At 49.0% G+C, this 22,985-nt stretch overlaps 1 protein-coding gene across 1 annotated transcript in view; it reads left to right on the forward strand.

Moving 5' to 3' along the window:
* TLL2 (tolloid-like 2) overlaps nucleotides 1–22,985 on the forward strand; it is a 112,703-nt gene that overhangs the window by 9,537 nt on the left and 80,181 nt on the right. The window contains exon 2 of the mRNA XM_012654502.1: nucleotides 10,616–10,726. Within this exon, the coding sequence (XP_012509956.1) occupies nucleotides 10,616–10,726 (111 nt within the window). The remainder of the gene's footprint in view (nucleotides 1–10,615; nucleotides 10,727–22,985) is intronic.

A 22,985-nucleotide genomic window follows, 5' to 3' on the forward strand; every position in this document is an offset into this window, starting at 1 on the left:
GGACCACTTATCTTCTGTCTCATCCTGCAATTTGCACTGAGCCTCTTTGCCTTCCTTCCACCTGGGTTATTGGCCTGGAGTTGATGAGAGTCCTGTGAGCTGGTTTCCCACAGACACGGCCCTAAGCTACCCTTCTTCTTAACTCCTGTTCACGTCCCTGGGGCAGTGCTCCGCCTGCTGAGCCAGCACTGGTTTCCTGTCCTTTCCTCCTTGGCTCACTAAGTGCTTGGCCCCATGGTTGCAGGTACCACACTGGTACCAGAGTCTACCCAGGTGCTTACACCAGAAACCTGGTCACCACCTGGATACCAGGTAGAACAGACAGTGTGGTAAGGTGAGGCAGCGAGAATGCTAGTGATGTGTCTACAGCTGGGGGTTTACTCTGGTGTACTTTGCAGGACAGTCGCAGCAAGATGGAAATCAGCTTGGAACATTGAAAGTCAAGCTGAGACATTTGAAATATATCCCTAAGGAAATGAGCTATTGATGGTTTCTGAGCAGAGAACTGTTCTAATGAAGACATACGATGCTTAGGATCTGTAGAAGCAGGAAGCAGGGCGACCATCAGGACTTCTAGGCCTGGGAGCGCGAGGATGTGGGCTCTGGCCTTGGGTATGAGAAAGGAGGGAAGATGGGAAGAGACTGGGGCTCTGTGCGTGGGAGAGATCCTGGGCTGAGCTGTGCCTCAGGGTCATGGCTGAAGCATGAATGAGTTCATCCTCATGTTCAGTAAGCGCTGGGGTGCCCTTGAGGCAGGTGGGGAAAGGAGTAATGTGTTAACGTAAAATGTTTTTCTTAACTATGCAGCTAATGCACATCCGCTGGAGAGCATTTAGAAAATATATACAGCAAGCAGAAGTAAAAATGTCCAGCAATCCCATTGCCTAGAAGTAATTGTTGTTAACATTTTGCTGTATGTTCTTTCAGACTTTTTCTGTGCATGTTTGTAACATTTTTCCCCTAAAAATGCTGTACAGACTGGTTTGAACCCACTTATATTTCACTTTCACTTAGAACCACAAACCTCTTTTTATGACAATAAAGACACTTATGTAATAAACATTCTTGTACATCAACTAAATTGTTTTGTGCACCATTGTATAGATTCATCATAATTTATGGAACCAGTCTCCTATTGTTGGACATACAGATTTTTTTCCCAATCTTTTGCTTTTATAAGCAATGATGCTGGAGTCATCCATGTGGCTAGATTTTTATATACATCTGTAATTATTTCTTTAGAATAAATTCCTAGAAGTAGAATTGCTGTGTCCAAAGTACCAACATTTTAGGGCTTCTGAGTCTTCTTTTCAAGTTACCCTTCAACATTTTTTATTCCTTTACATTCCCATTAGAATTAATTAGAATTAATAGTTTGTATTCTGGTTTTTAAAAATCTTTGCTGGTTTGAGAAAAGTAGTTTGCTGTTTCTTTAACTTGCGCTTGTATTTTAATTTGTATTTCTTTTTCAAATAGTTTTGAACCTTTTAAAATATATTTTGGCCATTTGTGTTTCTTCTGCTCCGTGCATGTCCTGTTCATGTGCTTTTTCTTCTGTTCATGCTCATTTTTCTAATTAGATATTTATTTTTGGACATTTAAATATTAAAGAACCCTTTTCAATATTAAGGGCTTCAACCTTTTCTCTGCCATATTTGTCATAAATAGTTTTTGGAGAGAAGATGTTTAAAAAGCAGAAAGCTTATTCTGCCCCCATATCATTGACTTTTTCCCATGGAGAGAATTGTGTGGCTGTATCAGTTTAGATTAGGTTAAATTGCTAGTAACAGAGCTAAGTTAATTGGCTGTGTCCATCAGGGTCCAGTTAGGAGACTGAAACCACAGCAGTAATTCAAACAATAATTATAAAATTTAATATAAATAATTATTAACTAGCAAAAGGGGATTGACTCTTAAAGGAGACAAAGAGAACTCTAAAGAAAAGAGGAATGGCAGATGTGAGCAGCAACTGCTAGGGAAGGAGGAGCCCACCTACCCACCCCCACCCCACCCCCAGCCCTTCCAGGCTGAAATTCTAACTTCACACGGAGGCCGTGGCTGTGGCCTGCTGGAGGCTGGAGATACTGGCCAGCAGGGAATTGCCTAGTGGAGGTTGGCAAAACTCTGAAGGGCTGATGTCAAAGGTTCTCCTGAGCACTGCTGGCAGCCACTGCTGTAGGAGCAAATTGAGACCACCGGAACTGGGAGGAGAAGTCCCTTCCTCTTGCGTCTCCCTCCAGTGCCCTCTACTGACGAAGCCTAAGATTGTGCCAGCTGGGGAGGAGCAATGTTTTCAGGGTCCAGTTCCAGTATCACAAAGCATGACGAAGAAGGGTAGATTTGGAGCTGAGAGGCAACATATTGACATCTGGGACATCGGCTTAGACAAGCTAGATGCCTGTTTCTTTCCCACATCAAAGTCTGGAGGTCTCCAATTCAGGGCCGATACGGTAGTTTCACTCCAGCAAGTCCTCCAAGATTTAGACTCCTTCCAGCATGCCACTCCATTCGCTCCAGGTTGAGGCCCTTGTCCTCTTGATCCAAATGATAGCCAGAGCTCAAACTATCACAAGCATGGTTTGGACGTGGAAAGGATGGAAAAGAAAAGGGAACAAAAAATGTGTGAGAAGAAACTTCCCAGGAGCTGCCATTTGTCACTTTTGCTTCATCACATTGGCCAGAACTTAGCCACATGGCCACAGATAGCTACATGGGAGTCTAGAATATGGAAGAAGGGAGAAAGGTATTGATGGGCAATAAGCAATCTCTGCCATGATAAGCTATACTTGTTGGACCTTTGCAAAGAAAATTTAGTCAAAATGATAATGGGCCCATTCCCATGACTGAAAGTTAACCAGCTACACAAAGTAAGACCTTCGAGTCAAATCTTACAGAATGTCAGAGCTGGAAGGAACCTTTGCGATTATTTATTCTAAGTTTTTCATGTTTCCTATGAGAACCCTGAGGGCCTGGGAAGGGCAGTACCTTGTCCAAGGTCATATGAATAGCTATTGGCATGGCCGCAAGTGGATCCCGGGTCTCCTTCACTCTCCACCTAGCATGTCCCTCCACTGTTTGCACTACTACAGTCTCCAGTGACTTGTCTTCAGAATGAGTCATGCATGATTGCACTTGAAACTTACGGCTCTACAAAAGATCATTCCACAGTGAAGATATTAAGGCTTATGAGATGTGCCTGGTCCTGGAATCAGGCATATAAGGTTTAAAATTAGAGACTGAGAATCTTCTGGCTTTTAGGAGCTAAACTATATCCTTCTCTCCTTTACCGAGTGGAGCCCAGGTGAGCTCACGCCGTGGGAACGCAGCAGGCATGAGAGAGCAGCAAGTCATGTTCTGCTGGAATTAAGCAGTGAAAAGTGTCATTTTAGGCCAAAGTAGTCATCCCCATTACCAGGCAGAATCTCATCTTCCTATTTAGCTGTGGAAATAATGGAAGGATTTCCTTAGAACAGCTATATAAGTCAGGGTCCCAGCAGGAGACAGAATTTACCCTAGATTTCATGAAGGGAGTAATCAGAGATGCAGGGTTAAGAGAACAGACAAGAGTGGTGAAACACCCAGAGACTAGCCAGCTATCTCTGTGGTGACGAGGCAGGGGAGGGGGCAGTGTTGCTGGAGGTGGCACCAGATAGGAGGGGCACTGGGGAGGGACGAGGCTACGGCGAGACCAGCAACACCAAATCAGGGAAGAAATGCCTGGGCCTCTCTCTCTCCTCTTCTCTGGGATCTTCCAGGGTCTCCTCTTGGCTGAGGCAACCAGAGAGGGCAGGGGAAACTGGAGGCTAAGCCATAGGAACTGGCTTCCTGGGCACAGAGCAGAGCAGAGAGGGTGGAGAATAAGTATACAAAGAATAACATTAATCATAGCTCAGGCCTTGCCGCAGCTATTCATTTACAGGGACTGAAATATTTTTAGTATCTTTACAACGTAATTTGCGAATGGCAAATGTGTGGCATATGTGATCCACTCCCCGTCCCACCCCCTCATGCCGGTGGCAGACACTGCTAATTGATCATGGCTCTCTTCCCTAGGGGTCCGAGAAGTCCCTTCACAATGCTCAGAGAAACACCACCCATTGAGTGGGGTTGGCATGGGAGATGAAACCTATTAGGAGCTATAAAACGGAAATAGCCTTGCAGATCTGGCCTGCCTGCCCATACCAATCAGGTGGCTAATTTTTCTTTTTCAGAAATTAGCTGAGCAAGTGTTTTTTGAGACAAGCAAGTCCTGCTTGGAAAGCCAAGCTGTGGCATGGCTCTGAAATATGTCGGCACCACCACATTGTGACAGATGAAGAGGCGAGGTGAGAGGCCATGTCTGCCTTGGGCGAGGTGGTCACCAGCCCAGGCACCAGACAGACCCTCTTGCTCGTCTGTTAAGTAGGATGATGCCAGCCAAGGCAGAAAGCAGGGCTGGGTGTTCTCTCCAGGCGCAATCAGCTTTGAGAGCCGCTCTGGAGTACCCATCTGTGTAGGGCGCTCTCCTAGGTCCTGATTGACCTTTCACGTGGAGAGTTAGAAAATAGAAAATCCTTAGCTGGAACAAATGGAAAACGGACCGTTGCCAGCATGGTGCAGGGCGTAGATGGCAGAAAAGTCTGGATTCATGTGCCATTCCTGTGTATTCATGCTGGTCCTCTGTAGCACCGTGTTGAGACGGATTTGGAGGCTGTGTCCGGGTTCCGTGGACAGATGGGCTGTGATAATTAGGGAGCTCTGTCCTGGGCAAGAGTGGGTAAGGAGAGGCACACGTTTGTCTCATATTTTGCCTACTTTCTGTGAGAAGTACAGGGCACGTACAGGACGCATCATTCCAACTGAAGCGATTTGAGTAGAATTAGGACAGAAACCCACATACAGTCACTTAGTCTAGTCAGATAGATATAAAGAATAGATAAGTAGGCTATAAAAGTGTTAGAAAGCTATTTAGGGCCTAAGTCCCTGGAGTGAATTTGGACTGCAATTTACTGAAATATTTGCAACTATCTTGATTCTATAATATACAAAGAGGAAAATACAGGAAGAATTAATATAATTACTTTGAATAACTGGCTTAGTGTTGACCACCAGCTCATCCACCCAGATCGTTTAATTAGCTTTCTGTGCTTCCTGTTATATCATGAGTACATATATTGTGAGAAAGGGGGAAGAGCATGGGTGCGAGTCAGCAGATGTGGCTTCTGGATGTCATATTTTGAACAAGTCGTTTGACCTTCCTGGACCCCAAATTCTTCATATGGAAAACAAAAGACATTACTTAGATGATGTTGAAATTCTCTACATCTTAAAAATCCTTCTGTTTTAAAGTTTTTCAAGTCTTGTAAAACTTGCAACAAATCTGTTTGGTCTCATTAAAATATTTACAACTCCCCACTCCTCTCGCCATATGCTTGAGCAACTGAGCCATCTATTCCCGGAGAAGGCCATCTCCCCACGCCACAGCAGATGGGGACCCTGGAGACAGGAGGCTTCCCATACTAAACAGACCCTACCCTTTAATCTCAACCAAAGGATCCAGGAGGCATGATTCACATCTCGCCTGTTTCCTCTCCTCTGTCCTCGGAGAGCCCGCACCTCTCCCCGCCTGTTCTGCAGACACGCCTGAATGCAGAGTCCTGAAATTTAGGGTCATGGTTTCAAAGTTCATGGTCCTGAGAATAAACAAAAAAACTATTGTGGTTGCATAGAGCTGTGGACCCCATTAACACCGTCCCATGAATATTTATAGTGTGGAACTACAAAAGAACATAGAGGCCATATTGTATTTCCTAGAACTTTCTTTCCATGGGGTCCTTTCTCTATGGGTCACTTTAATGTAAGCTTTGCTTATTTAGTTGCACACTTTAAGCCGATTAACTTTTTACTAAAAAAACCCTCCCTGTTTGTTTGTACATACACTCCCTTGACAAAGATTCACAGAAAACTGCTTTAAACCTGTTAAATCCCTCCGCTGGAAACTTGAAGTGAACTAAATGTGTCTCTGGGTCGGATTTCCCTGTAGCTCTCCCTGCCTCTGGCCCCTCCACCCCACCTCGGCCTGTTTCCTGAGAGGAATTCCAATGGTTTGAATGCTCCATCTTTCCTTCCTCCAGTAATCGAGGCTTATCTCCAGGTGACTATCTTACAGAACACTGGTGAGGCCCTTCCTCGATTCCTGAGTGCTTGTGATTAGGATGGACAAACACCAGGCCCCGGCAGATACCATATGATTCTCTAAAAGAAACTGTAGTGAAATCAAACATCAGATCAGAGACCATCGACGCTATTGGTTCCCAAGCTTCAGTGTGCGTCAGAGTCACCTGTGCAGGTGGGGCAGGGTGTGAATTTCAATTGCATATTCCTGGGCCCTGTCCCCAGACGTTCTGATTTCTTAAATCTGGGTTAGGGGTTGGGGATCTGCATATCATCACTCTCCTTAGACAATCCTAATGCCAGTGGTCTGGGGGCCATGCCTTGAGAAACACTGAGCTGATTCAACTATCTCATTTTACAGGGGAAGAAAAGGCCACTGAGAGGAAAAGTTACCTGCCCAAGGTCACACACAGCTTCCAGTGTAGACCATGGAAGCGTAGATCATGTCTCTTCTGCAGTGTAGACCATGCCTCAAGACGCAGCTCCACTGCAGAACATTTGTGATTATAGTGATTATGTGTAGTCCATAAGCAGGAAGCTGATGGAACAGTAACCCATGCCTTAGTGCGGCCCCAGGTTATAAGTAAAGAAGTGAAAATCAGGAAGTGGCCTGGTTGGTGCAGGTGAGATGAGGTAAGGTGAGAACCTGCTGGAGCTCACTCCCCTGGGATAAAATCCAGGTCTCTGTTAGTTTTGGAGTGAGCCCTGGGGTAGGGTAGGGCGTGTGGCCAGGATGGACAGGGAAGGTCAGGGTGCCCTGGGTACCAGGCTGCAAAGTCTAGGGGAGGGATGGTTGGAGATAGGAGGTGGCAGCCAAGTCAAAGGAGTCTCCCTCTGGCTGGCTGGCTGCTGCCTGGCTCGAAGTCTCCCCAGCTCTGCAGGCCCCAAATGAGGGACCATTTGCCACCACCAGAATCCCCCTGCCCCAGATGCTTGGAGTCTCCAGCGGGGAGAGCTGTGAAGGACCCTTCAGGGCCAACCCCTCCTGCACTCTGTCCCCTCTGAGTGTCCTGCCGAGGCTGTCCAGTCCTTGCCAGGCAGTAGCCCATCTGCCAGCAAAGCACTTACTGCTGCCCATGAGATCTGCCGGCACCTTGAATCCCAGTATTAGAAACTGGGCCTTGAACAGGGTAGTGAACTGAGCTCTGAGACTGGAGTCTGGAGCCAAAGGTCATGCACCAACTACTTAATACACCTTATATCGTTTACCTCTCACACAACACTACAAGGCAGGTACTTCTATTTCCAGGTGAGAAAGCTATGGCTCAGAGAGATCAAGTGATGTCTCCAAGGTCACGCAGCTCTAAAATGGCAATGCTGGGATTTGAATCCAGATCTTTCTGCATAAAAGTGCAGGCTTTTAATGAGCCTCCCTCTCCAGGCAAAGGCAAACAACCCCAGTCTGTGGGCATGAAGTGCATTCACGGAGAGCTCCCTGCCAGGCAATCAGCCTGAAGCTCTGCCCTTCAGTGTCAGGAGGACGCCTGAGTGCAGGACATGGAAGAGCTCCAAAGCAGGGGGACACCGAGCAGGGCTGAGCAGGCCCAGGGGACAGCGTGGGAGGGGTTTCTCAGCAGCCCTCAACTTGCTTGACCCGCTTTGCTTCTCTGCCAGGCTCTGGTTTTCAAACCAGGATGTGCAGGAACACCAAAGACTTCCCATGGGGTACACAATACAGAGAGTTTAAGGGAGTGAATTTCCAGGTTCTAAAGCTTCCATCTAGGATTTTATACTAAAACTGCTGGAGGAAGCCCTGGGCACGTGGCCCTGCCCCCACTTCACAGAGAGAGGCTCACCTGTCACCCATGGTATACCCACCCACTGCATATAAAACCCCTGAGTGCAAAGGGGAAATGAGAAACAGTTGGTTACAGAGCAGCCTTCTCAGGTGATGAGTCAAAGCATGTTAGATCTGTCATTCTCCTGTCTTTTCCTATCTACAGGAATTTCTGTTAACAGGGATACCTGGGGCAGGGTGAAATATTTTGAATTCAGAACAACTAAAGTAGGACAAGTTAATGATACTGATTCTTTTGTTGTTGTTGTTGTAGTAGAGACAGAGTCTTGCTATTTGCTCAGGCTGGACTTGAACACGAGTTGAGGAGGTCTCAAGCAATCCTCCTGCCTCGGCTTCCCAAAATGCTGGGATTATACGTGTGAGTCACCATGTCTGGCCTAATTATTCTCATTGACCACATCTGAAGAGGGCATTGGAGAATATGCCTTCCTTGGGGGCGGCTTTTTCAGCTTGCTTCCTTCCTATACGAAGGTTGGGCCCAAGGATCGTTTTGGGTCATTTTAAGTCTCAAATAGTTGCAGCCTCCCATGGGCCATGCTAATGGCCCTTCTGGCTCTATACTTTTCTACCACGTTAGTCATCTTCTCACCTATTTGGTCCAGCTCCATGCGCCATAGCCACACAAAGTTATTTTCTAGAAACGTCTCTCTCTCTCTCTCTTGACTTAATTACTGCTACTTTGCACTTATGAAGCTTCTGTGAGATAACCATATTCTTAGTTTCCTTTACCTGAACAATTCTTTTCCAACCCCAAAGGATTTATTTGATTTATGGGGCAATATCTTGACTGGTCCTTGCTACAAGTTTGCATTTTTTTCTTTAACAGACATCTTGAGTGTAATTTACATACTGTATAACTCACCCATTGTAGGAGTACAATTCAATGATTTTAGTAAATTTATAGTTGTGCAACCAACACCACAATCCAGTTTTAGAGCATTTCCACCACCCCAAAACTTCCCACATGCTTGTTTGCAATCAATCCTTGTTCCTGCCCCCAGCCCTAGGCAATTTCTAATGTTCTTTGTAGTTCTATGAATTAGCGTTTTCTAGACATTTCATATACATTGAATCATATATTAATAATATATAGTCTTTTGCATTTGGTTCTTTCATTTAGCATGATGTTTTTGAGATTCAGACATGTTGTAGCATCTGTCTATACAATTTGCTCCTTTTAGTTGCTAAATAGCATTTCACTGTATAGATATACCACATTTTGTTTATTCATTCAACAGTTAATGGACATTTAGGTTGTTTCAAGTTTGGGGCCATTATGAATAAGGCTGCTCTGAACATTTGAACATATGTCTTTGTGTAGACATATGTTTTCATTTCTCTTGGGAAGATTCCCCAGGAGTGGAGTTGCTGGGTCTTGTAATAAGTCTATAGTTAACATTTTAAAGCCATAGCCAAACAGTTTTCCATAAAGGCTGCACCATTTTGCATTCCCATTAGGAATGCGTGAGGGTCCCCATTTCTCCACACCACAAAGCTGAGTTTTCATCAGCCTTTGTTATTCAAAGTTCTTCTCAGTTTTCTTTTATCGTTTAGTTATGAGAATAGGTTGGCTCTTCCATCTCTCCAAGTCCCTGAATTTTTGGATTCTCTATTCTGTTTCATTCCTACTAAAATTGCCCAATTTTTTGAGCCAATTTCTTTCTTATACTACCTTGTCGAACACAGCTAGTAACAACCACGGCATGGGGTTGATATTCTGACTCCCAGTCTCTTCGCAGGAAGCCATAAGCTCATTCAGTTCATCATGTGCCTTCCGAGTTAATATAGGTAACAGTTTTAGCAAATACTTCATCCCTGGGTAACATAGATCACCGCCTTCCAGCCTTCAGTAGCAGTTTCCTTGATACCTGGCCCAGAGACAATGGAGTTTGTTACAGTAGCATACCACTTGTGGCAGCAATTTCTGTATTAGTGAGGATGAAGAAGTCATGAGTAACAAATGCCCATGAATCTCAGAGGTGTATAAAAACAACAGGGTTTTTTTTTTTTTTTTTCCTTATCCATGCTGCATATCCTTCCTGTTAAGCCACAGTGTACTCCTCATCATCTTTACTCCTAAAGCTGGGATGATAGAGCTACCCCCATCTGGAACATAGCTTGTCTTCTGGGACGGGGCGAAGAGGATGTCGTGAATCATGCACTTGCTCTTAAAGCTTCCTCTCACACTGAGTTAGCCAGAGCAGGTTATGTGGCCCATCCTGACATCAGAGAAATGTAATCTTCCCCCAGGGAAGGGAAGCAAATATGATGAACAATAGTATAAATTCTCACCTTATGCTTTTTCTTTCACATCCTGGGGACACTAAAGAAGAAAGAAACAGCTGTCTTTTTGTGGAGGTTTTGCCCAGAGCTGCCTAGAGTGAGGGTGGGTGCCTAGAGTAAGACAGGGTGACCCCTTAAAATACCTTACAGACTTAGGATTTGGACGGCTGTGGTGTTGGCCCCCAGCTCCCTGGCTTTGATGCACAGAATTATTCCTCTTTCTCTAGCAGCCCCATCTCTTAGGCTCAGGGAGAAATTTGATTGAGTGGGTTGTCTTTTGTAGAGTTTACTACCCAACACCCAGTACCCTCCAGGGCATTGGTAAACCCATTTTTCTTGATCTCCAGCTCAAATGGACCCACCTATGTTTTTTCTTCCCAGCTGTCTTTTGGGGAGACATTGCCTTAGATGAAGATGACTTGAAGTTATTTCACATCAACAAAGCCAGAGACTGGACCAAGCAGTCAGTGGAGGAAACAGGACATAGCACAGGTAAGCGCTGGGCGTCCCCTTCTCCTACCCCGATGGGAGGGACGCAAGACTCCAGCAGGGGGAGATGTGGACCACAAGTCATCGTTTGACCTGTCTGTCCAGCGCCCACCTGTCTGTGGACAACCAGATGGGTCGCCCCTCCTCCTCTGGAGCCAGTTGAGCTGGAGCTTCCAAATTTGCTGATGCTTCTAAGAAAATCTCCATTTGCCTCCTTATGGGGGTGGAGGGCGTGGTTCAGGCTGGGGCTCAGTGTTGGTTCTAAGAACTTTGGACTTTGGCCTTGGGGTCCAGCACTTCCCAAACTGGAGAGGATCTCTGGATAGGCTCGATTTAGGTCCTGTCTGGTAATGACCAGCCCAGGGAGAGATGTTTACTATGGGGTCTCGTGCACGTGTTTGGCTGACAACCCAGGTGAAATCCCCTGGGGCCAGGCAACCTACCAGGCTTCAGACTTTGATAACTTTCCTCCCCGTCTCCCTCCTTGCCTCCAACCTTGGGGTGAGTAGCAAGTAATGGGACTGGTCTCCTGAGCCCTCCTCGCCTCTGCGGCAGCTTAGGGGAGCTGAGCTGATGTTCGCTATGGCTGATGATGGCTTGTTACTGGTGACCAAGGCTCACATGGGCCTACTCCTTGCAACCCTTTTTTCCATCCCCTCTTCCTTTTTCTCAAAGAAAGCACCCATCACAGGCCAAGTGCAGTGCTGGCGAGAGAGAGAGAAATACAGTGTGACCCCTGCCTTCCAGGAGACCTTTCACACGGTGCAGACTGGTTTTAGATTTGGTCAAACTCTCTAACATCTCCACAGTTCAGTTTTTCTACCTGTCAAATGGGGCTGAGTCTAACAGTCACTCCATAGGAGTTTGGGGGATCGACTCCGAGGGCAACAGGCCAGCCCGCTGCCTGGCACGTAAGATCTCAGGAAAGGACACGCTTTCCTAAGCTGCTCCCCGTCTAGTGAAATACAGACAGATGGATTGTCGTCCCGGGCAAGGGTGCCCTGAAGCAAGAGAGTGGGGAGAGGGGAGAGCGAGTGGAGAAGCCTGCCTGGCATCATGGCAACGTGAAGGGTGTGTAGGAGTCCTGAGTGGGAGAAAGGACATTTCAGGTGGAGGGGGAGCCTTATGTAAAGGCAGGTGTGAGAAGGGCTCTCTCTATTTGGGGAGCAGAGGTAAGCTGTGGGTCACTGGCAGGGACCCCTCTGGCTGGGCTGTGGTGGGAGATGCGTCTGGAGAGGTTGGCTGAGGGGACGGTGAAGGGCTTTACCCATTGGGCTTCAGGGGTCCTGCCCAAGGTTTCTGAGTAGGAGTGTGACTCAGTCAGCTTGGGCCTGGGGTGCCTTGATGGGATGACCTCTCCCTCCACTCTCTGCAGCCCACCAGCTGCCCTTAGGATGCTGGGTACACTCTGAGTGGGTACATACCCGTTTAGAAAGAAGCCTCAGCACACGGATCACTGATAGGGAATGGGGGGTACCAGGCACCCCCTTCGCCAGCCTGCTGATGCACTTGGTGGCATCCAGGACCGTCCTGAAGCCCAGAGAGGCGTGGATGGGGACGTACCCAGGGTGGGCAGCTGCTCCCGTGGCTCTCGAGGAACGTGGGCAGCTACAGGGACTGGGCTCCAAAGCTCCCATGGGGTTGGCAGGTGAAGGGCTGAGGTTGTCAAGAGGTCAGGGGGACCCCACTGCCAGTGGCTGGGAGGAGGGAAGAACAGTTAGGCACTTTAGGACTTCTTTGAGGGGTCTGGTTTTATGACTATCATTTCTTATGATTTTTGAGGCTTCTTATGGTTTGAAAAGTCTATTCAAATTTTAAATGGGGTTTTAAATTATTTTTCATACCAGCGTATCCATACTAATTGACCTCTAACAAAAAAAAAAGCATCTCTACCTGTCCATCAAATCACACTTTTCTCCCCAATTCTGACCTGGAGGCCCAGAGAAGTTGACTTGACTGCAACCTTTGTGTACTTAAAAGATTTCTTTTAAACTCTTTTTTATGGTGTGACTTAAAAATAGTGAAATTGACATATCTCAAACATACAGTGTGATGCACTTTTACACATGAACATGCCCGTGGAACCACCACCCAGGCTAACACATGGAACATTCCAGATCCCAGAGGCTCCCTGCCAGTTAACAGCCATCCCAAAGTAGCCACTAGTCTGGCCTCTGCTACCACAGAGTCTTTTTACTGTATGAATGGACTCACACAGCATGTGCTACTCTGTGTCTGTCTTCTCTCCCTCGGTGTCTGACTGTAGGTCACCCACGCTGCTGTGCGAAGCGGCTGCTCACTCTTTCGTTGTTGCGCAGCGCTCGAGTGTATGAGCGCACCCTCACTCGTGCATTCTTTAGTTGACATTCTTTGGGTAGTTTGTGGTTTGCGGCTATGATGAAGAAAGCTGCTACTGACAGTCTTGTATGTATGTTTGGTGAGCGCTTGCACTCATTTCCACCGGGCACACGCCCGGGAGTGCAGTGGCTGGGTCGTGGGATGTACACACTCAGCTTTAGGAGATACTGCCCAGGAGTTGTCCACAGTGGCTGTACCAGTTTGCACTGTGGGCCGGCACACATCCATTTAGCAAGCAGGAGTGGTGTCCATGCGGGATCCGGCAAGGCTCTGGGTCCTGGTGTCCCGAGTGTGGGTCTGGCTCCCGTCCTTCGCACCCGCACAGCAGTCAGTTGGCACCCATCCACCATCACGAATGCCCTGGCGTGCCCTTATCAGCTCTCTTTCTGCTGTATTTGGGGGGCCCCGGGTTGGCAAATGTGAGTGAGAGACCCCAGAGAGAGGCTGGGCGGTGGCCGGCCACCACATCAGCGGCGGCCCCAGCTGCTAGAGAGTCGTCTTTGGGAAGGCTGCCTGGGGACGCCGCGGTGGAGGAAGTGCAGCAGCCCTGCCTTCTCTCTCATGGCACTTGCTCAGGCGGACGCGGTCTCAGAACTTGCAGATCTGTCTTCTCTTTTCTGCTCCCCTGTGAGCTGGCAGAGCGCACAGTCTACATGGTATTAGGCTTGGGTCCCCCAGAGGCGGGCCAGCACCTTTTACCCAGAAGGCCCCAGCCAGCATCGAGTAGGGAAAGGAGAAGGTGGAGGCAGATGGAGGTGACAGACCCTGGAGTCATTGGTCCGATGGGGCTTTGTACCCAGAAGGGTGGCTGGAGCGTTGGCCACAGTCACAGGCTTTAGGGTCAGACTGCCTGGGCTTGAATCCTTGAGCTGGGCCTCGGTTTCTCCATCTGTTAAATGGGAACAGTAATAACCCTTACCTCGGAGAATGTGGTGAAGATGAAAACGAAGAACATGTGCAAAGTACTGAGCACGGTACCTGGCGCATACTGAATGCTTCATAAATATCAACCTTGCCTCCTCCTCCTCATTACTAATATTTGCGGAGAGCAGACCGACCTGAGAGGGTTTACAATTGAAGTGGAGAGTGGAGGGAATTTGCCATTTGTAGAGGGAATTTGGGGGCTTTGAAACCTAGACCTGGTGCTTCCTCCTTCCCAAGCTTGAGTTTTTTTCTGGTGTGTTTTTACGGCAAAGTGACTTTTATCCTGCTTGTTTTTCTCTGAAGGCCAATAGTACTTTGCATCTATCTAGAATAGTTATTTTGTTGTCAGAATGGGAATATTTTTATTGTTTTTGCTGATGAAACTAATACTGCTTGTTGTTTAAAAAAAAAAAAAGTCCAGTAGCTCATAATTGTAGAAAGTGAAAATCCCCTGTTATCCCAGCCCCAGGGACTCCCATCATTCTTTGTTTGCTGGAATCTTTCCAGTCTTAATGTGCTCGGGCTGTCTGCATGTCTGTGTGCGTGTGTGTGCGCAGGTGCATGCATGGGTGTGTATGGCTATGTGCATGGCTGTGTGCATGGCTGTGTGCATGTGTGTGTGTGTGCATGGGTGTCTGCATGTCTGTGTGCGTGTGTGTGCGTGTACATGCATGGGTGTGTATGGCTATGCGCATGTGTGTGTGTGCATGGCTGTGTGCATGGCTGTGTGCATGTGTATGTGTGTGCATGGGTGTCTGCATGTCTGTGTGCGTGTGTGTGCGTGTACATGCATGGGTGTGTATGGCTATGTGCATGTGTGTGTATGCATGGGTGTGTGCATGGCTGTGCATGTATGTACACATGGGTATGTGTGTGTGTATAAATATAACAGTGATTAGGGATTTTACTCAACATTCTTTGGTGTAATCTGTGTCTTTTGCTAACGCTACATCATGGACATCTTGTGAGGCAGCACGTCGTGGTCCCTCTTATTATTTTAATGACAGTAGTGACCAGTGTGCAACTCTGCCATAATTTATCCAACTGAGCCCTTACAGATGGACATGAAAGTTGTTTCCCATCTTTCCTGTCATTTTTTTCCTACTATATCCGATGCTGCTGTAAATAACTTTGTGCATATATCTTTAAACATTTGCTTTAATTAAAAAAAATAATTTAAAAGACACCACACTTTTTCCCTCTCTTCCTACTTCCAAATGTGTGAAAAGATGTATTCTTAGATTTTAGGTTAATCTCATTTCCAAGCTTTGGTAAGTGCCCCTCTTTCTTTTGGTGGTGGGTGGGGAAGGGGTCTCTAGGGGAGAAGGCTGAAGTCCCTGGTGGGATATTTGGGGAAGGGTCCAGAAACCTGCAGTGCAACCCCAGAGGCCTCCTTTCCTGGTTTGTCCTGTAAACTTGGAACTGCTTTCCTGGCTGCAGAATAAAACGATGTCAGTTGCCCTAGAGGTGACCTCATCGGCCTTCTGCGTCAAGTGTGCCCAACACCCCAAATTCAGTCAGTGGCAGAATCAGGGCTAGAAGCCAGGTTTCCCAGCTCCCGGGCAGCTGTCTCCCACCGTGCCGACCTGCCCACCTACTGCCTGCTAGAAGGAGCTGAGAACAACAGAGTGCAGACAGTCATCCCTTCGCTGTCACTGCACGGTAGGCTGAGTCTTTCTGTGCCAGGGGCAAGCAAAGCCCTTGTGCTTGGGCTGGCTTAAGAGCCCACACGGGGGCTGCACCGGCCACCACAAAAGCCACTGAAAGCTTTGGGACTCCCAGCAGGGAGCACCGCTGCTGTTCCCTCAGGGGCCCAGGGCTGTGCTGATTTTGTGCCCGTTTGTCTCCCTGCCTCTGGTCTCTCTTGCCCCCTTCTGCCTCCAGCTTCTCTTCCTGGCATCCTCGCAACCCTGTGGTGGGTTGAACAGTGTCCTCCCCAAATTCACGTCCACCTGGACCCTCAGAATGTAACCTTATTTGGAGATAGGGTCTTTACAGATCTAATTAGTTAAAGACCTTGAGATGAGATCATCCTGGATTTAGGCTGGGCCCTAAATCCAATGACTGGTGTCCTTATAAGAAGAGGAGGGGACACAGAGGGACACAGAGAAGGCCTGGTGAAGACAGAGGCAGAGGTGGGAGCAGGGCAGCTACAAGTCGAGAACACCAAGGATTGTCGGGAGCCACCACAAGTCAGGAACAGACCAGGGAGGCTCCTGCCCTAGAGCCTTTGGAGGGAGCACGGCCCTGCCACAGCTGGATTTCAGACCTCCAGTCCCCAAGCCTGTGAGAGAATAGATTTCTGTTGTTGTCATGTCAGCCACTCAGCTTACAGAAATTTGCATGGCAGTCCTGGAAAACAAATATAACTATGCTCCTTTGCACCTTTCAGTGGCTCCCATTACTGGTCAGAAACGTTCCTTAGTCAGACTCTTAAGGCCCTCACGCAGTGTGAACAACCCACGTCACCGGGCGCTCTTCCCTCGCCTGGTCCTCCAGCCAAGGCCATCTGTCCACGTCCTGAGTTTCCTTCCTCCCCGCCTTCTGTTCCAGCTGCCCCCTTTGCCTGAAGTGCCCATTCCACAGATGAAGAAATGAAGGCCTAGACAAAGGCTCCATGACGCATCCGAGGCTCCGCCACTGGTGTGCGTTCGTGGCGGCTCTTCACTGAGCGCAGCTGCCGGCTGGACGAGGCTGCCCGGGTGGATGGCGCTGTTAAAATTGGCCCCATTTGTTGCTTGGGGGTGAGAGAGCTCTATTCCCCCCCATTTTCTGTCAGACCCGTTCCTCTGCCGCGGGAGCAGCCAGCAGATGTGGCGGCAGCATCTCAGACGTGTGTGGGCAAAGAGGCAGGAGCGTATTCTTCCAGGAGAGAAAGTCCTTCTGTGTGTTTTATTTGCAGCGAGGAGAATGGGAGCTCTGGGCAGGCGTGGGCCCGGCTGTTCCATGAATGGGGCCCTTGAATGAACATTGCAGAGTTTCCTAAAGCTGCTAATCGGATTAGCTGTGTAGCGAAGGAAGTGCTTAGCGGGGACACACACAGACACGCACGCAGGCGCACACACACTTGCCGACCCTCTTGCATCCTCTCAATGTGACGGTGGCAGAACCTGACAGCCCCGCTCCTGAGTGCTGAGATGCCTCTCCTCTCAGCCACACCATGTGGAGAGGCCTGTGCATGGGTGCTTGGACTTTCTGTTTGTTTGTTTCTTTCCTTAAGAGCCCAGGAAGCCAGGTTTGAGCATTCCCATCTTTGCAAATGGACCTGGAGAGGAAATCTGGTCTTGCGGTTGTCTCTTTCCGGATAATGGATCTGATTTCTTGATCTGTGTAGTGAGGGCTCTGAAAGGGGAAATAGTTTTAATCACTTATTGGCTCTGAGGGAAGCTGATGTTTCCCGCCTCATCTATTCTGAGCTACTGGGCCACATCCATCACTATTTAAGAAACCAACCTTGCTCTAAATCCTTGCTTCCGAAACTCCTGCCATCTGTGTAGGACGTCTGCATGACCCTAACAGTTTGGGCACCGTGGTTCAAAATAACAAATTAGCAGGAGACAGTCCAAGATGTGACGTTGGATAGCTTGAGTCCCCTCTCTGGGCCTCGCCTCTGAATCGTGGGCTATCTTCATCCACAGACCCTTTGGCTCCTAGAGCTGCTTTCCCTACTTTGCCCATGACTTTGAGTGGCACACGTTGCCCTCACCTGGTCTCAGTGCTCCTATCTGAATGGGGGGTGGGCGCTGATGAAATCACATTCTCATTTCTTTCAAGCCAGTTCGAGTTCTGGACTTGAGCCCTGGTGTCTCAGGCTGGAGAAAAGGGGGGAACCAATGGCTGTTAGCCATCATGGGCTCAATGTAGGCAGAGAAAACTAATGGTCTAAAGGCTAAAGGCTAAAGGTCCTAAAACATGTCTCTGTTCCCCACATATTTTTAGCTTTGAGGCTCGTGAGTGAACGCGTGGATGGGGTTGTTTTAAGCAGCCCATCGATGGGCCGTGATTTTTCAGCCTCCACCCCCATGGAGACATTCCCCAAGCTTTGTAGACATGGCTTCATCGTTCCACTCATTTCTTTGTGGGGGGGAGTGCTGCCAACTAACAAGTGTCCTGGTGAGAAGGGGACACTGGTGGCTCCTTGGGATATTCTGTGGGAGGGACGACACCCTGTGTTCCTGATGGGATGCCAGGTGGGACTCCTGCTGGGCCAGTTCATCGGGTTCCAGTCTGCCTTCTCTCGCGTCATGCACTGCAAGTGCCACCTCTGAAACATCTGGGTGCCTGTGCTGCTGGGGCCACAGTTTGGAAAACTGGAGAGGGACAGGGGTCGGCAGAGGGCTGTTGTACTCATCCCCATCCTGCCACTGCCTCCTCAAGAGCGGGGTGAGGAGGGGGCCCAGAGAATGAGGTCCTGGTGACTTCTTTCCCTCAGTGTTTTGAGGGTCACAGACTCCTTTTAGAATCTGATGGACACAACCAGCCCTTCTCATAGGTACAAACACGCAGACACAAACACAATTTTGCTGGCGAGTTCAAAAGGTTTAACTACTCCATGGATCTCAAGTTGTGAACTTCTGGCCCACAGTGCCCCTTTTCTGTGTGCCTGCCCACTGTTGGGATGTTCACATGGGCACCGGGGCCTTGGAGGGCTGCGGTGCGGGGAGACGTGAGTGTCGGAGCCGGGCAGGCTGGGTTCGCATCTCTGGCTCCGTATAGATTAGCTATGGGACTTAGGGCAACACATTCGTTATTTGTAAGATGGAGTAATAATACCTGCCTTACAGCGGGGATTAAATAAGAGTGGTAAGGAAAGCACTCATTCCAGGGGCTGACACCAAAATAATAATAATAATATTAATAATAATAATGATAATATGACCCGCAGTGGTTGTCCCATTGCGGGCTCCCTTGACTTCTCTCTGGCCCACCTCTGTGTCCTAGACCTCATGCTCCCCAAACGCCTGCGTCTCCTGGAATTCTTCCTTGCAGTGCTCTGCCAGAACCTCCAGGGGACTCAGAGGCTGGTCTGCACCCACGTGCTCTGATCAGCCCCTTAGATTGGGATCCCAACCCACACCCGGAAAATCTCTGTATCAATCTCCAGTATAGAGGTAGGCCCTGGGCGTCCTGGGTCAGACGCCAGGGTCATCACACAGTCGGCCAGAGAGAGACTTGAAAATAGATTAGATGTTGTTCCTCTTGAGTAGCAACAATAAAAAGGATGATAATAACTACCATTTGCTGTATGTTAATTATGGGCTACAGGCTTTACATACATGATCTGCGTTTTCACACCGCACTCTATGTGGTAGGTACTGTTAGTGCCTGTAGATGCGAGAACAAATGTTCAGAGAGGCGAGTGGGCTGCCGGTGAGGGCATGCCGGTCACCAGCAGTCACGGGTAGGACTTCATCTACGGAATGGCACAGGCCCTGCTTTAAGCCCCTACACTCCATCGCTTCTAGAAACAGCTGCGGGCATCACCACTCACCCTGTCCCTTGAGCTGCTGGAGACTTGGGCTTTCCGTCACTCCCTCGAGAGATGCTGGGGGGACCCGGATGAGTCCACGGGCTTGTGGGGGCTGCACTCATCCTGCAGCCCTTATTCTCAGCTGCCATTCGGTGTCCACCTGCCCGAACAACCAGACCACCGCCAGCGGTGACTTGTCACTGTTTGCTCTTGACCCTCCTTCCTTCGTTCCAGCATCAGGCTGGGCACACAAACAGTGCCAGACAAACCCTCGAGCTGTGGATGGCACCGGGAGGCCCCGGGCTGCGTGGTGGCTGGGCCTGCTCCCTGCTCCCCCGAGAGGCTGTCAGGAGTAGGGTGGTTTGTTTGAATGTGTGATGCCTCCGACCCCCAGCTGGGGCGGCACCAGAAACAAAAGCAGTTCTCATGCTCAGGGTGCTGCCGGGGGCTGGACAGGCCCCCAGCCCCTTGCAGGAAGTGTCAGAAAAGGGCACCTTTTAGCCAGGTGGTCAATAGCTTCTCTTTATGGGGCCCTTTGTACAGATTCCCAGATGGAAAGTATAATCCTTAGGTCTTCTCCAAGCCACAGGGAGCTTGCTGGAGTCCTGCTCACTCCCCCAGGGCTCCTTTCAGCCTTTCTGCTCCTAGACCTTCCGGCAGTCAGCTGGCCCTGAGTGTCACCCCGCCCCACCCAGAATCCTTCTCGGCTCCTACACGTTAGAACTTGGTCTTCACGCGCTGGACTCCTAGTCTGCCACACTGTGCGCTCCCCACTGGGTCTGCCCCACAGCCCTGCTGCCCCTCCCTCTCTGGCTTTCCTTCATGTAACAGATGCTAACTGGGGACACTTCTATGCTCAGCACCACAGATATAGTAGTGACCACATCTTCTCCCACCACTAAGGATACTGTGTTGTAATGACAGGAGTGATGATTGTCGATGATTGTCATGCTCAGAGAGCACAGGAGGGGTGGGTCAGGCTAGAGGTGGGGACCTGGGATTGAGAGCACCGGCTGGTACACGGCGGCCACTGGCGTCCCAAGCAGACAGAACCCATACCTGGAGGGAAGGCCCCAGATGACAGCTGTCATCCAGGTAGTGGTTTGTGTTGGGGTCCCCCGGGGCAAAGGGTCCTACCTGAGGCAGGGCAGCAACACAGGGAGCCCGAGTGTGCGGGCCAGAGGCCCAGGCAAATAGCATGAGAGGGGCCTTTAGCCTGGTTCCATGCTGGGAGCACAAAAGGACATGGCAAGGACCCCTGGCTCTTGTGGGAAGTGGGGGTCAGGGGGACATCGAGGCAGAGTTGGTACAAGGGACAGGAGTCAGAGACAAAGCAGAAGTCTACAAAACAAAATGAGGGCCCGAGTCAGAGCCAGAGCGGAGGCAAGGGTGATGTGTGGCGAGACCCTTGGGTGTTGAGCCCAAACTCCTGAAACGCCTGTGACAGAGCCAGGGCCTAGCGCGGCCGCGGACAGCAGGTGCCGGCTGGGAGCGGAGGAGGACGTCAGCGCAGGAACAGGCAAGGCCTGGCCGTTATTCCACTGTAAAGTTTTTAATTTAGTAAGATGATTGGAGATGATAAAGAGGCATCTGATAAAGTGCACATCTGCTCTTTGGGAAGGAGAAAAGAAGGCGACATAAGGATTCTATCATCTCATGCTCTGGGGCCTCGTTCAGGGGCTGACTTAGACCTTGGATTGCAGCCAGAGTTCACTGGGAACTTGAAGTGTTGGGAAAAGTAGGTTCACCTTTAAGTTGATTTTTATTATGACCACATTAGTCAGGATTTGGAGAAGCTGAGTTGGGAGTCCCCCTGGAGCCACCGTGGGCGCAGAGCCAGGTGGGCGTGGGCGGCAGCTGCTCCCGAGTATCCATCCCGGGAGCGTCACCCTCAGGGCCCATGGATCTGGGAGCCCAAATCAAAATGGGGAGACCAGCGTGAGAAACTGGAGCACACAGGAGTTTAGGGCCTGACGTTCTAGCCAAGGCTCTCTTAGTTGTGTGATACAGAATCCCGCTCAAGGTAGCGTGGATAAGAGAGCTTCTTTTAGGAATGTATTCTCGTGGCCAGCTAAGGGCAGAAGCAGAGTGGAGCTGGCCTTTTGGGGACTGGATTTGGAATTGGAGCAGAAGGAACAAAGCTGATTTCTCCTCTCAAAGTGCCTCTAGGCTTTTGTCCCCTGTTCTTGTACCTGCCCCACACCTGATCCCTCACCTGAAGGGTCCCCCACGGCACTGAATGCCCGTGGCACCTGCCTTTGCTGGGGTGCTGTGCAAGTCCTGAGCATGGGAGGGATGTCCAAGGGAGAGAGTTATGATGTGAGCAAATCAGAGGTGGCCAGCGAGCCCTGGAGGGGCAGCACATGGGAATGAAGGGGTAATGGGAGCAGGTGGTGGGTCCATGTCTGTGTGTCCAGAGCAGAGTGAACGATGGAGCAGCCTCTGGTTTGGGGAGGTGATGGGCAAGTGAGCTGACCCTGAGGTGGCCCAGCTTCCTTTTGGGTTCTCCTGGCTTTTAGGGCCAGGCCTGGTAATCCCACCCCTACTTTGCCATTTAAAATGTCATTTGCATGGGAAAACACGTTGTGAGTACTGATCAGCCATCTTAATGCTTGGAATTTGGGAACACAGCCTGGTGAGAGCTGGGGATTGCTTGTGTCGGAGGAGGACACATATTTGCCTCTCAGCCCTGACTGACGGGAAGACCGTGCCTCACCTTCTCAAGCATGATTCTTGTGGTTTTTCTTAATCTGATTCTACTTTTGCTCTCCTTTAACTGTGTATGCTCTTGTTTGTGTTTGTTGAATGGAATTTAATAAATTTTCCATTTTTAATTTAAATAGTAGTTGATATCTAAAGCAGATGAAAAAACCCTGTTAAAGGCTTTTTGTTTATGTAGCCCTCAAGTACATTTGTCCAGTATTAGTGGCCTAGATATAAAAAAGTGTTTCTCACTCTGACTTATAAGAACACTGTGGTGAATCTCTTTTGACAAAATAAAGGATCCTTTTATCCAATAAGTAATCGCTCCCTAAAGCTTTTTAACTTAGCAGTCTTAGTTTTTGTAAAGCTGTATACCTTTGCTTCTGTAGTTCTTAGTGTGTTTTCAGATGGGTGCATTTTGTTACATCTGAAAACCGACCTTTGTTGCAAATGCATTTACTAATTAAGCATTTTCTTACTGGGCATGATAATGATCTAAACTGGTTTTGGGCAAAACCAGTGCCATCACCCTTAGAGTTACCTACTGCACAGCAGACCTTGGGGATGGCATTCACCTTGAGGGGACCTTGATTTCCTTATCTATAAAATGGAGAGTTGGACTCTACAGTTCCTGAGAGCCAAGAATGAGTCTTTTTGGTTCTTTTGCCAAGTTCCCTGAATGTAATGGGTTCTTCTTCATTTGACGCCTGGTGGAACTTCAGAGCAGTCTGCTTAAATCACATCTAACCTGGGACCTTCCAGAGACCCTCTACTGGGCTCCCAGAGGGGCTGGCAGAAATATGGCTG

Source organism: Propithecus coquereli, unplaced genomic scaffold (assembly GCF_000956105.1).
Source record: "Propithecus coquereli isolate 6110/MARCELLA unplaced genomic scaffold, Pcoq_1.0 Scaffold440, whole genome shotgun sequence".
Taxonomy (NCBI): Eukaryota; Metazoa; Chordata; class Mammalia; order Primates; family Indriidae; genus Propithecus; species Propithecus coquereli.